The 14,986-nt window shown below is 34.5% G+C and overlaps 2 protein-coding genes across 2 annotated transcripts; one reads left to right on the top strand and one right to left on the bottom strand.

Moving 5' to 3' along the window:
* The first annotated feature begins 3,637 nt into the window (after positions 1-3,637).
* LOC105232770 (tryptophan 5-hydroxylase 1) lies at positions 3,638-7,990 on the top strand. Its single transcript, XM_011214591.4, has 9 exons — positions 3,638-3,920; positions 3,993-4,202; positions 5,908-6,052; positions 6,113-6,278; positions 6,346-6,396; positions 6,539-6,820; positions 6,888-7,014; positions 7,238-7,470; positions 7,543-7,990. Exons 1-9 carry the CDS (start codon positions 3,804-3,806, stop codon positions 7,835-7,837), a joined length of 1,626 nt encoding a protein of 541 aa, XP_011212893.1. The 5' UTR covers positions 3,638-3,803; the 3' UTR covers positions 7,838-7,990.
* On the bottom strand, positions 7,984-11,155 carry LOC105232771 (hypothetical protein). The gene is made up of 2 exons (XM_011214593.4): positions 10,690-11,155; positions 7,984-8,713 (listed from the first exon to the last, which is right to left on the bottom strand). The coding sequence occupies exons 1-2, from the start codon at positions 10,773-10,775 to the stop codon at positions 8,386-8,388; spliced, it is 414 nt and encodes a 137-aa protein (XP_011212895.2). The 5' UTR covers positions 10,776-11,155; the 3' UTR covers positions 7,984-8,385.
* Positions 11,156-14,986: the final 3,831 nt, after the last annotated feature.

Genomic DNA, 14,986 nt, shown 5'->3' with positions numbered 1-14,986 from the left:
TATTCACTGACACACAATTACTTCCAATCACTGAGTGGCGATTGAAAAGACACGACATACAAATAAATAATAACAAAAATAAATTATGCACAACAAAAGAAAAAATTGAAAAATGTTTAAAACAGTATATAATGCTACGCTCCTCTGAGGAAATTTGCTGTTGAATGCAACGGAAAAGGAAGTCCAGCTCAAGCATACCAAAGGGATGTATTGTGGACAAGGTTAAGTATACGCCTTTGTATTTCGCTATTCTTTACATACATACATACATACACATGCATGCATGATTCACAGTTACCAGATTGCATGGAGAAAAATGTCAGTTTATCATTTAGTCGGTCATTTATTAAGTCCGTCTCTCTGTCAATAGTCGTTGGCAGGCAGCGCAAACGTTTTTCACACACCTACATCAATTGTATGTTGTCCGATGCTTTCGTATGCGCATATTTTAATAGTAAGCAGCTAGTTTTATTTTTACATTTCCAAGTACTTTCACACAATTGATTTCCCACCTACATTTACATCGCCTATCGAAGCACTTGGAAGAGCGTGATGATGCCGCCAACCGAAGGATACACAGTCCTCACGCATTCGCTTTCACTTTACTTTGATGGTGAACTTGAAAGCAGCGCTTCTCACGGCGCTCGGGGGGAGGGTAAACATCTTGAGTCGTTTAACAAATAAAAGCACTCTGACTATTATCAACGATTTATTGCGGTTTATTCAGTGAGAGCGAGGAAATGGAAGCGCAATGTTAAGTGTGGCTACTTGAGGCTACATTTGATGATTTGTTAACAATAGTTTGAAAAGAAGGCGCAGATTTTTTTCATTAAAGTAGTTAGTTGCGTTTAAGCATTTATACCAGTATGTTTATATATGTACGTACGAGTATATAGAAACAATGTGTCACGTTTTGCCCACCATAACTCCTAAACTATTGCACCGATTATACTGTGTCCAGTTCGATCTAACTTAAAATATAAGATAGTTTATATCTCAATTATGTTAGAAGTCAAAATAATTCATTAATAAAGAAATAATTATTTATTATTATTCAGAGGATTGTACAAGTTTATGGCGATAATTATGCCTATCCTGTAGCAGAATACACGGGTGATTACAACGTTTTCAAAGTGGTCGCGAGGACATAAATGACGATCAACATGTGAAAAATCAGATGAAATCATCATTGAAATTCATGGAAATGGAATTGAACATCTCCAAAACATCGATTTATCGCATTTTGACCGAACATTTAGGCTTACTAAAGGTGTGTGCACGGTCTGTTCTTCACAAATTGACTGACGACCAAAAATTGCTCATTCGAAGGACGATTATTTGACCAAAAATCACATTTTAACCATTAACCACTCCCCGTATTCAATTGATATGGCACCGTGCGACTTCTTCTTATTCGGAAAAATGCATTTGCTCATGAAAGGAAAGCATTATGCAGACGTAGAGGCCATTCAAAAGGCATGCACCGGCATACTGGCGGCCATACCGGCCAACGAGCTAAAACACTTGTTCGACATGCTTTTGGACCGTGCAAAAAGCTGAAGCAAAAGTAGACTATTTTGAATAAAAAAAATTGATTTTGTCGAAAAAACCATTTGTTCTGTTTTTTTTTAAAGTCCTGTTTACTTTGGAACGCACCTTGTATGAACCGATCATATGGGAGCTCAGGGTATAAAAAAGACAAGGTGTATACTATACTAAAACCACAAAAATGGTACTTTTTTGAAATATGTATATTTCACATCGATAATATCGAAAAGGTAATACAATGACTATGACCGAATATGGTTTAAAGAGGTTTGTGAAATAACGGATTTAAATAAAAAAATTTGAAGCGAAAAAAGGCTAAAATGGGATGCTATCATCTAAATATATGTATGTTAAATTTATTTATTGTGCTCACGATGATTCAATAATGAAATCACGTGAAAAAAATTCGTTTTTCAATTCAAAAAAACTATGTATAGTTTGTTGTGTACTAAAAATAGTACAAGTGTCTGAAGCCCAAAAGATTGCAGTTTTACTGATAAGACTGAATATAAATACCTTAATCTTGGGTTAATGTGTTCTATTAGTACATATGTTATACATATACGAGTATAGTATACTCAATGCACCGGTACTAAATAATATATAAAATATTTTTGCATAATATTTGCTGAGATCTCTGTTTCTCTCTTTCCCTCGCTCTCTACCTTTCTTTATAAAGTTATTGGATAATCGATTCTTTATACAGAGTGTTTAAATAACGTTGAAGCTGTAAACTAGAGGTTAAAGGTTATTATATTCTATTTTTCGATCGCTCTTCAAGCGACAAGGACATTTTTCCGAGTGTATTATTTTCATAAAAATCATTAGCCATTCGAAGTGTTAACTAATATTTATTGTATTATTCATGTGCCTCATAACTCACTCATCCAAGACATATCCAAAAAAAGAAACTTACTTGGGCAAACATCGAGCAACACTTTAAATTTTATTAGGTAAAGTTTGTAAATTTGTAACCACTGTGATAGGCCATTCTCAAAGGTAACATTCAAAAACAATCCAATGAACCAACAAGCAAATCATATATTACTAAAGTAATGATAGATATGACATACTAAATAATTGGGGCGCGCGTTTTTAGTCATCATTTACTAACTACCGACTTCTTTTGGTTGCCTTACCTTATGAGTAAGCTTCTTCTACGTCAGAAGAAGCAACACCGGCGATTTCTTTTTACTTTCTTACATTCAAAGGGGCTGAAACATTAATTACCAGCATTATTTTATAGATAAAACCAGCATAAAATACACACGCTTCGTAGGTTTAACCTACTTTAAATGAATCACCACGATTGAAATAATGAATTGCAGATTGCAAAGGGATAAAAACGACAGCAACAAAACAATTTAGGTACGACAAAGTTTCCTTTTCATTGAAATTAAATGAGTCGAGACTGTTTTTTGTTATTTTGGTTTTTGCTAACTCATGCAACTTCGCAAAAGGCCAACAATTTTACGTCATCCACCAATAGATAGTGTCAACTGGAAGAGCTTCCTCTTGATACAGTGTTCCTTTTGGCAAGTCGTATATGCCCTCCTGACTGTGTCATGATTTGGCCAATCATATCTAGCAAACGACAAACGTATGAACACGCATTGTGCAAACACCGTTAGGTAAGTGGTATGGAAGGGGAGATAGGAGGAGCATATACATATGTATGTATATCGCTAAACACATACATACTTGCAGCAAAAGAACTTAAGCACGCCAACTTGCCACTTGTAGAGTATTTGCCACTGTAGACACCAACTTGTTGCTACTGCGACTAAGGGCGGGGGGCCGTGGGTGTTTGAAGAACTCAATGTGTAAATATCAGTTGCAGTCTATATATTCTTGTAAATGTATTTTCACGCATACGCACGTTTGTTTGTCCGTTGGCACGACTATCTCGCCTCAGTTTGTGTGCGAGTCAAGTTGAATGTTTTGCCGATACTGCTGGTGGGAAGGGAGCAGGGGCAAATGCTAATACGAGCAGAACAGTTTGTAGTTGAAGGTGAAGTGAAAGTTCGGGGATATAGTCAATCATTATCCCGCTGCCCATATGTAGGCTATAAAAGCGCGTTGCACAGCCTGCGGATCTTGCAGTATCCTTTCGGAAATCGGTCTGACAAGTTGTGCCGAAAGCGCGCATTCGCTTTGAACAACAAGCAATTTTAATTCAATTCATACATTTTACAAATTCACTGTGAAAATAAAAGATAATTGTGCAAAAAACACTTTAAATAAATTTTATTAAAATGAGCGCTTCTGGTAAAAGTTTGCTGGGTCTTTGGCTCTATCGTAGTGGCGAGCAGGAGTGGGCTGTGAAACAGGGTAGCCCACTGCATACGTTACGCAAAGAACATCGCAGTCTAGTAAGCGTTTGCGATTTCTAAATTTAACGCTTAAAAGGCTATTTTATTTCATTAAAAAAAAACACGTTATAGGATACCTCGAATTCCGAAAGTGGCAGTGAGAAAGGTAGTATTGATTTGAGCGATTCGAATCGCCAAAGTTCACCAGGAGATCGAGTGTCCATAATTTTCACCTTGAAAAATCAAGTTGGGAATTTAGCTAGAGCGTTGCAAGTATTTCAAGAGCTAGGCATTAATGTTCTACATTTGGAATTATCGCCTTTGGAGAAGGCAACCAATCAGGTGAGTTGAGCAATTGAAACTGGAAAGAATGTACATATATAACTAAGAAGATAGAAGAGTACATAAAAAAGTAAAAGGAACGCACCAAAATCCCCCTAAAGTGGTGTCAACTCGAAAATAAGTTAAAAAAAAATTTCATTTAAAAATTTTAGAAAATTATCTCACTTATTTTTAAGTTGACTGCGAAACATCTAAGACAAAATTGTAGCAAATGTGCAAAAAATATAAAAATTACCCACTTTTTATAAAAAAATACTTTATGGATATCCCCTGAAAAATGAGAAAGAAAATTATAGTATATACACGGAACATTATATATTTTTCTAATCTTTAATTGCGCCTTAATGACTGTGCCATATTTGATCATACATATATCAATATTAATTTAAATTTTATCAATATTGTCCATTTTTTAAATCCACAAAGATAAATTCAAAGTCTTTAAAACATTTCCAAAAAGTCATTGCTAATAATAAAAAAAAAATACAGCTTTTTTAGAAAAATAATTCGACGTAAGAATTTCTGATTGAAAATTAGGGGTTTTTCGATTTTAGTTCGAAAAAAGGAAACCTTCTTAATATTTAAAATAAAAAATTTCACATAAAAAGGTAAGTTTACTCCAAAATATTGAAAATAATTTATTTGTATTAGATAATAAAAATTAAGTTTTGAAATACAAAAGTTTTAGACTTTTTATTGCCTACAACTTTTCCGCATAAATTTTTCTACAAGACTTGTAGTGTTGACAGAAATCGATATACTCCATTTTTAACCCTTATAAATACAACCACGCCCTCCCCATCCCTCTTCCCGAGCTTGGATCGCCGTAAATTATTTTTATTTACATTTTTCCTATATTATATTATATCTTACTATTATTTTTGATGCTTTCCTAATTATCTACCGATATTCTAATTTTCTTTTTAATTTTATACCTCGAAAACTTGGTTTTATGTATGTACATATCCCTCAAACTGTTCAAGATAAAATAACCGAATTCGCTCTAGGAAAACGGTGCTGTTAAAAATTACTGAAACGAAAATTTGTTCAAATCCAATAAAAACTCTTCAAGCCCCTAGGTACCGAATATGTTGACCCGAATACTTATAGTTGACTTTTTACCGAAAATATTGGTCAATGTGTGAGATATGAAATTGAAATGCAGAGAGATTTCTTGATAATGGTATATTTGTTCGACAAAGATGGGTTGAAATGGGTAAATACTTCCTCTAGCTCTCTAATATACAATGTAAAGGTTTTCGAACTTTCGGGTGACTTTATATCGCACACTTCAGCTAGTATTTATCTATATCAATGAAAAATGGCTAAAATTGGGCGTGAGCTTGACTCAGCTCTAATATAACAAACATCTAACACTTTATGTCATACGACGGTTATGTGAGATATCCTAATGAATCTTTGGGAATATTTTATTAGTATGTGGCATATTAATACTATGTAGTGTAGACAAAAATATGTAAAATAGGGTCGATACTACCCCCCTCTGGTTTTGTACCTTACGGTATGTCCCTTGCTTTGATTCTTTCAAGTTGCAAGATTATAAAATGTTCGGTTGCACCCGAACTTAGCACTTCCTTACTTGTTTATGAAATTATTTATTGATGCGATTTTCTATTCTATATCTTCTTTCTAGTACTAATAGTAATTATTTACACTTTCACTCGTAATATTTATTTACATAAAGGCTGACGTTCTCGTCGATGTGGAATGCGATGCTCGACGTTTGGATAAGGTACTGCAAATGTTAAACCGCGAGGTGCAGTCTGTAAATTACACCACCATACATCCGATGTCACGAACGCCATCGTTATCAGCCTGCTCCAGTTTTGGTAGGCCACAAATCCTCTATTTATATTCGAAAAAAATAATTTATCTTCTAACTTTGGCAGACTTTGGAGAAATGGTCTGGTTTCCACGCAAAATATCCGATTTGGATAAAGCACAAAATGTGCTAATGTATGGCTCGGAACTCGATGCTGACCACCCAGGATTCAAAGATCCGGTCTATCGTAAGCGTCGCGAGACATTTTCTGCTATTGCTAACAACTACAAGAGGTAGGCGTGCAAAAAATATCTATTTTAACTTTACCTTACTTTCACTCAATTATTAAAAAATCTATAGTGGCCATGCAATACCACGTGTGACCTACACACCTGAGGAGATAAAAACGTGGTAAGTTTTTGTTGTAGTGCTAACTTCATAAAACCGCAAGATATACATAGTATGAGTTTGAGTTTATGGGTGATAAAATAGTAGACAAATGTTAGATAAAATTCTTATACAACTTTATTGGTGCCCAATTGTCTCAATACAGGGGCACTGTCTTCCGTGAACTTCACCGCCTCTATATCAAGCATGCAGTGCCGGAGTATATGGAAAATTGGCCGGAATTGGTGAAGTACTGCGGTTACCGTGAGGATAATGTGCCTCAATTGGAGGATGTTAGTAACTACTTGAAGCGTAAGACGGGATTTCAGCTACGTCCAGTTGCTGGTTACTTATCGCCACGCGATTTTTTGTCTGGCTTGGCTTTTCGTGTTTTTCATTGTACGCAGTATATTCGACACTCATCGGATCCATTTTATACGCCCGAACCGTAAGCTCTTCAGTGTTAGATAAGTTTATTTAGAAAAAGAAACTTTTTTATTTTTTTTCATGTAAAGTGACTGCTGTCATGAGCTTCTGGGTCATATGCCATTACTAGCTAATCCAAGTTTTGCTCAGTTCTCTCAGGAAATCGGTTTGGCTTCGTTGGGAGCCGCGGATGCAGATATTGAAAAGTTGGCAACGGTTGGTTAATATTTGAATTTCTTAAAATATTTTATTATTATTCATGTGTTAAAGAAATGGGGAAGTGAAAGGGTTCGGAGAGTTATTAAGACGTATGCTAAAGGTATCCAAGCAGAAAAAAGTTACAGTCTTTATGCTCAATCAATTAGGAAGGAAGCAATGTTATTCCAAATATTACTGCTTGTTATCTGTAACAATAAATTAAAAAATATTTCCCCCCCAGTTATATTTCTTTACGGTGGAATTTGGTCTCTGCAAGCAACAGGATAACACTTTCAAAGTATACGGCGCTGGACTACTAAGCTCTATAGCTGAACTACAGCATGCCATAGCCGCTAAAGAGAAAATCAAAAAATTCGATCCGGAAGTTACGTGTCAAGAGGAATGCATCATAACCTCATATCAAAATGCTTACTACTACACCGATTCATTTGAGGAAGCCAAAGAGCAGATGAGGTATATAGTATACACGCACATACATTTTTATTTATTTATAAATTTTTGCAAACAACTATTTGCGTTTATCAGAAATTTCGCTGATAGCATACAACGCCCCTTCGGTGTGCGCTACAATCCTTATACCCAAGAGGTCGAGGTGCTCTCGAATGCGCAGAAGATAACCGCTTTTGTGAGCGAGCTAAAGGGCGATTTGAGTCTGGTTTGTCAGGCAATGCGCAAGATTTCCGCAAACGATGAACAATTGGATGTGGACAGCATTGCAAATATGTTGCAAACAACATTGCATGTGCGCGGCGATCGAACGCCCGGCAGCTCGGTAAGTCCAGATAACTCAGATAACTCGCAGCACTCGGTTGGTGAATAGAGGACTGAAGTATTATGAGATGATGACAAAATGCCGAAACTGCTGGACCTTGGAACAAATTCTTAAGAATATATATTGATATTTAAAGTAAAAAAAAAAATAATAATTTTGAACATAAAAAATAAAAAAAATTAACACTCAAGAAATGGATGTATGTATGTATAGTATATAAAAATTTATTAAAAAATTTCCGTCTGTATGTGAATATTTTGCAATAATAAAATTAAACTACACAAAACATTATAAATGTGCTTAAACTAATTCGCATATTTTCGTAAATATGTATAATGAAATGGTGCCAGTAGAAGCTCTTATCAAATATGAGAAAAATTGTGTATTCCGTCGAATACGTTCGCTAATGCTTTGATCTTAATACTAAATTAGAACTACAGTTATTTGTTTATTATCTAAGCACCTGCAGCAGTATAATGTTCTGCAAATCTTCGAGTTTTTTAATATTTAGTGTTTGAAATCATTTTTCTAGGCAATCTATCTTATCAAATCTTAAACTCTAATTTTAACTAGCGACTACATATCCCTTAATCGATTTATCTATTGTAAATCATATCACAATCGTTCCCGATGAATTGTTTGCTGATGAAATTCGCCGAGCACTCCACCAAGTAGTTGGGTATGGTCCAAATATTGAAGATGCTCAACAACGGCGATACGCGCTGCTTAATGCCGCTGACTATATAACAGTAGGAGCTGCGAAACCAATTCCTCGACGCTTTCTCGACACCTTTATAGACTTTCTTCGGCTGTAGGATCTCTTTGACCTCAACACGTGGCGTGATTTGCATTTTATCAACAGATTCGCAAACTTTTTCATTGCTCATTAAAATCCCCGCCACAATATACATCAATTTGAAGTATCTGCAAAGATGTGTGCAGGAGAGAGAAAGAGAGACGAGATTATTATAAAATATCAATTGACTAGGCATTGGCAATTATGCTTTTAAACGCTAAACTTATTGTAGCTAGGCGCTATAAAAATATGTGTGCATAAAAAATATTGAAACACGAAATTATTAAACCAGCTGATAAAACTCAAGTGTATGGTACATATGTATACATACATACATATAATACCTGTATATAACTTTTTTCGTATTTTTTCGTTTCTATAATGTTTTAGAGTGTGCGCCGATATCTTGGGGTTCTCTTTTACTTTTTGCTATCATAAATATTTTTATTCGTAGCTAAGTTTTGAACTTTGTACCGTGTGTGTTTACAAAAGAGTTAACGATCAGCTCTGCTTGCTGAAGCGACGTTCCTTGAGCGGTTATACATCATAATACACAAATTCATATCTACTTAATGAAAAAAAAAAACAAACAAAACTAGAAAATTAATTAAAACGACACCTTGGAGAAAATTTTAATAAAAAAACTCTGTTGATTCACTGTTACTAAGTTAGCAGGACTGGTACTCAATTATACCCGTTGAAATTCTTTTGTGCTACACTTTTAGAGTTATTTGAAGCCATTGGAAGTATAAATTCAGTAATAACATTTGTTGAGTATGGTAGATTGAGAATCCTCATATTTTAGCAAAATCAATATCTTTGGATCGATATCCCTTCCAATATTAATTAATTTTCATGAATGGAAATGTAGTTAAAGTGGCTATATACTTTTCTTACGATCTGAATTTCTTTCCTGTTTCCAGTATCAAAATACTTCACATACTCATTTGAAGATCGCTTGGAGTTTATGAATATTTCTATGTAACCTAAAATGTACACAACAAATAAAAGGACAAATACGGCAAATAAAATCGAGCAGAATATCATAAAAGAGACGATAAAATTGGTATATCTGAGACACTTGATCCCAGATTTCTTTCACTGGGATTGTAAGAGAAAAGTTTTTAGTTTCATATTTCTGCTTGCCTTTGCATCCGAAAATTATTTTGTACCATAAAATATTTTATGATTTGTTACGTTCTGGTACATTATGTATGGTTAACAGCAAGAAAGACTGTCTTACGCTAGAGAGAAGTTTTAAGAATAGTAGCTTTCATCAACTTTAGGAAGGCGGTTTACAAATTTCTACGATTAAATTTGCCGATTATATAAGAATACATCAAACTTAAGATTATATAAAGTTTAATTTACTTTACAAGGTATTTTCACTAAATTTGGCATAGCTCATTGTCCAAAGCAAATTACGACTTCAATTTGTTATTGATCATATCTGATCGGAATCAATTCAAATATCATTTTATACCCTTTTACGATATAAAAAATGCACCTGTATAAGATATTATAGATTTGCGTTTTGTCTTCTGAGCAAGAGTGTAGGAGTTTTTTTCTGAACGTCAAATTTCTTATGAATTCTATTATTTTGTGACTAAGCAAAGCACTTTCAGCGAAAACGAATACACGTAATAATAATATTAAGATATAATCTGCGTATATGTGTATGTATGTTTATATGTAAAATAAAATCCAAATGAGTAACACCTTAAGAATGAAAGGGAACTACTATAAACTCATCATGAGCTCAAAGAATGCGTTCTGAAAACTTCAAGTGGTTTCTAACAACCTTTGGAGTGTAGTTAAGGAAAACACGCGATTCAAACGTCATAAAATAACTAGGTAGGTATGTGTGATTGTACACAATCGGCCATAAGTGGTTTTAATAATCAAGCAAATCGATAACACTTGAGTTCGACATATTTCTAACGTGGTAGAATTCTTTAAAGCGTCGCTCAAGTTAACTAAATTCTTAAAATGGTCTCAATGACATCTTTAACAGATATTCTTTTCACAAAAATCCAAGAATATGGTTTCACATCGTTACACATACATATGCATTTCACATATTCGTCGCCATTTTCAAACGTACCTGAAGGTTCTGGACATCATTTTGTTGGATCCGTTTTCAATTACCCCTAGCTCACTAATTATTACTTCCAAATCCTTTAGAGTCATGAATTTTTAAATTACACGTTCACAAATCCGATTTTGATCAAATGCCTTAAGTTATGAACTTCAATGCAGCGCTGAGTTTAATTTTAGTGCTTAACGTACTATAAATTTATTCCAACTAATGCCAAGCTGTATTTTATTTCAATTATTTTCTAATACAAATCTAATGATATTGTATACATATATTTTTTAATGCTTGATAAGAGTTCTATGTTCACTTTATTAATTGTACTGTTTTAATTTTTTCTTTGCGATTAAGTGTCGCGTCGTTTATATTGCATTGCCCTTGATTTATCTGTCCGATTCGAAATTTTAATTATTTAAGAAATTAATATTTTATGTACGCTTACGCCGAACTTCATGCTTCAACTGAGCGTTTTACTCTACGCCAGCAACATATACCAAAAAGGCGTTAGATGAGATTTTCAGGCTTTGAACTCTCTCCACAGCACCGATCGTTGCCGGGAACTGCCTGCCTGATAGCGAGAAGATTATGCCGAAAGATAAGCGGTGTTAGTGGTGGTGGATTGAGAACTCAACAATCGCAGTTGGGAAGAAGAAAATCATGCACTTTTACTAGAAAGAGCGTGTACACAGATACACTTACATATATATTTTTTATATGCATATGTATTGAGTGGGAGAAAATTTGTGTATTCCTTGCACGTGTACCGACTTCTTCCATCTCACCGATTTCTATGAATATAACCTGCGGTGAAATCAATGAGTTATAAATTACTAAGCAACTAGTTTGAACCATACCAACGACCGTCTCAGTTCCATTCGAGCAAGTGTTGGTTTTTTCTTGATATTCATATACGAGAAGTCAATTGTCAGAGTTTGGTCACAAATATACCAGTCTTATAGTAGCTCATTACACTCGGTTACAAAAAAATGTTTGTCTAGTGCTGCTCTGTCCATATCTCTAGTCGATAAGCAGTATAATTTTTATTGATACTACCAACATAAATGTCAACTGACATCACTGGTTTATCAACAATTATTATTTTAACTGACTGATATTTTACGCATCAGCTCAAAAAATATTTTCAAAATCGGGTTTAAAGACTGAGGCACCGAAATGAGTGTACATAGCATAACCATGACCAATGCCGTAAGCAAAGTTTTACGACTATCCTCACAAATTACAAAAATATGTAAATGTTTTAAGGTTTTATTGTGATTTAGGGACACACAAATTTAGCAAAAATTAGATTTAGTCCCACAACAAATACGTTTGTTTTTTGAGACTCCTTTAGAAAACAATCGACCGGCCTGTATGATGGACTATTCCGCAGAAACCATCTGATGACACGCCTTCAATAAAAGGTTTTAGCAAAATACACGTTTTATTTCTATTCTGGGTATATTTTCCATAACTTTTGTGCCAATTATATTCGCCGTCACTGTAGTAGCTTTTTATGTCTTTTCCTTGGCACCTACCATTTGGGTTGATGACTTTACTAAGCATGACTTTGAAAGCATTTAAAGAACATAAAATGTACAGAGTGTAACGTGTAATTCTTTTCACGTTAAGACTACTGCTATGGTTTAGTCCCAGATGACTGGTGTCTATGCAGGTTTGTTTGTTAAAATACAAGTAAATGTTCATTACATGTTTACTGCTTTCTTTTGTTAACATTTTCCGATGAGAAGAAGATGTACAGCTAAAGCATGACCCCTGATTAGGAAATTCAGTCACCCTATCTGAGGTCGATAATCTTTTACTTGACCTCGCTGAAGAAAGGTTTATGTTCAGAGATCCTATCCCAGGTCAATGCCCCTAAAGAGGTTCCGTAGCCGAGATCAGTGTCCTTAGTGTAGTCAATAACCCTTAATGAGGACACTGACACTTAGCGAAGTGAATGGCCCCTCCTAAGGTGAATAACCTTTAACGAAGCCAATGAACAATTTTAAGGTCCTTTTTTTATTTTACTCGAGATCAATAACCCCGAGCAAGGTCATTGACCATTTGGGAAGTAGGTCAACAGTGTACGGGAAATTTTTAATATGCTCGGAGGTTAACTAGGGGCGCCGGCACAAAAAAAATATCAATAATAACGATTTTTAAACATTCAATCAGCCTTAAGTGTAACATCTTGCACTTGGCATATTTTTCTGAGAGTTATAAATAACTTGTTTACCTTTATATACTCGTGAGTAATCTATTTATTTATTAATCAGTAATATGTTATTAAATATAAATTTTATTACAGGCGATTGCTTAACTTGCTTTAACTATGGTAATCTTATCTTATATCAAACTTATTAAGTTTATGTGAGGACTTTAGTACAATAATTTAGATTGTTGTTCGACGATTACGAGTCAATAACATACTTAAACAATATAATGTATATTTTACATTTATTTTAATCATATTGAGTTTTATTGTGGATTGATTGGAGCCATAAACAGTTTAAAAAAATGCCTTGAGAAAATACTATAAATATTAACTACATATAACTTTACTAAATATATAATATGTACATATATAAAATACATGAAAAGCCTGATAAGTCAGGCACTCGCTATTTAGATTTTTAAAAATACAATTTTAGCGTCGAAATTCTTAACAGTTTTAAATTTTTAAGTAAAAGAAAATAGTTTACAATTCATCCCACTGATTGATCTTGCGATTGCAAGCAATTGTTCGTGCACTAGTAAGGTTACCTCATGTTAGGCCTTATGGAGAGTTAATTGAAATCCGTGGTGTTTTCCCATTTCTTGACTAATGCATTATATAACCGTCATATCAGAGTCTAAGAAATAGCCAAATCGGTAAGGTTGTCCCCCAGAAAAGGTTATGAAAAATTTTAATTACAAAACATTTCCGTTTTTCAACATTGAATGAAGGATGTGAGAGTTTAGAAATATTTCCAAAATTTGTTTTTCAGACTAAGTTCAGATAATCCTTAATTATAAGAAGAAATGAAGTCCAAAACTTTGAGACACTTTAACAAATCTATGGTAAGCTCAAAACGTTTTTTGCTCTATAATGATCTAGTTATCCTTATTTAGAAGTTTCGGGTATTAAAAAGAACCAGCGCTCACAGTTTAGGATTCCGCTCGTCCCTTGGTGCGAGGATCAACCCTACAATCTAGCCTGGCCTATGTTAGAAGGGTGAAGTATGGTCAGCGAGGTCAAATTAGGGGAAAGGGAATTCAATAAAGAGCTAAAACGAGACCAATCTATGGCTCAAGAAGACTCCGATTGGCAATAAGATCAATTCTATGCTCCACGTGCACATGTGATCTTTGATCTCCTATTTGAAATTGCTTAATTCCCAACTTGTATTGATAACGTGCTTAAATGTGCTCCCTGTCCAGTTTGTTGCACAATTAATTGAAGAGATTTAAAATCAAAGTCATGTCGTCACAACATCAATTCTCAATGGATACAAGCAACAACAACGCTATCTAACTTCATTGGGTAATTTTTTAGTAAACTCAAATACAAACTTTTACTGAAGGCTAGCACTTACACTTACGTACTTACATACATACATATATACATATGTATGTAGGTGTAACCTATGCTAAAGCTCTTGTTAAATTTGTATATTGTTTTAATTCACACTTCTCAATCTTCTTATGGAATCTACTCGAGCTGACGATGTTAGCCCGTAAAACTTACCACAACCTTGTCTTTGTTTTTGCAACTGATAATCTCGGACGCACATTGTAAATATGTATGTGTAGGTATGCTTATGCTCATGTTCGTCACTTGAGTGATATTGTATATATTATTTGATGCTTTTGTAGCCACAAGTGAGAACGTTTAAATTAAATGCATTCTAAGTCATTTGCAACCTTCTGTTTTGCTCCTTACAATCCTGCTGACAGAAAATTACATAACAACGACATAGCTTACAGTTTAACACTCAGAAGGGACAAACGGCTTCGTCGGCATGTGGGAGTCGGCGTTGACTGTGCTGTTGTTTTTGGTGTTGGCGTTGGTTCTTGGCTAAGGACAATTTCAATATTGGCTTCTTGGCCACTTAAGCTCAGTATAGCCTCTGGTCACTTGTTGCATTACATACCAGTCCAGTCATGAATGCACTGACGCTTAGATATTGGACATGAGTATGACTGAATGTGGGTTTTTACAATTCTAAGGGTATCGCAGTAGAATTTGAAATAGTTTCAGGAAACATCAAACCGGTGGTAAATAGTAATGGAATCACTAATAAAAATCTAGATTGAAAATTTTTAC

The sequence above is a fragment of the Bactrocera dorsalis genome, chromosome 5, assembly GCF_023373825.1.
Source record: "Bactrocera dorsalis isolate Fly_Bdor chromosome 5, ASM2337382v1, whole genome shotgun sequence".
NCBI lineage: Eukaryota > Metazoa > Arthropoda > Insecta > Diptera > Tephritidae > Bactrocera > Bactrocera dorsalis.
The sequence above is the reverse complement of the archived record's forward strand: the minus strand, read 5'-3'. Positions and strand labels throughout refer to the sequence as shown.

Bases quoted from the DNA above. Each gene is read 5' to 3' on its own strand.
- LOC105232770 (XM_011214591.4), top strand. From the start codon at position 3,804: ATGAGCGCTTCTGGTAAAAGTTTGCTGGGTCTTTGGCTCTATCGTAGT. The intron at 6,279-6,345 runs GTAGGCGTGCAA...AAAAATCTATAG, and splicing joins ATTGCTAACAACTACAAGAG to TGGCCATGCAATACCACGTG. The intron at 7,015-7,237 runs GTTGGTTAATAT...TTTCCCCCCCAG, and splicing joins ATATTGAAAAGTTGGCAACG to TTATATTTCTTTACGGTGGA.
- LOC105232771 (XM_011214593.4), bottom strand. From the start codon at position 10,775: ATGACTCTAAAGGATTTGGAAGTAATAATTAGTGAGCTAGGGGTAATT. The intron at 8,714-10,689 runs GTACGTTTGAAA...ACATCTTTGCAG, and splicing joins ATGATGTCCAGAACCTTCAG to ATACTTCAAATTGATGTATA.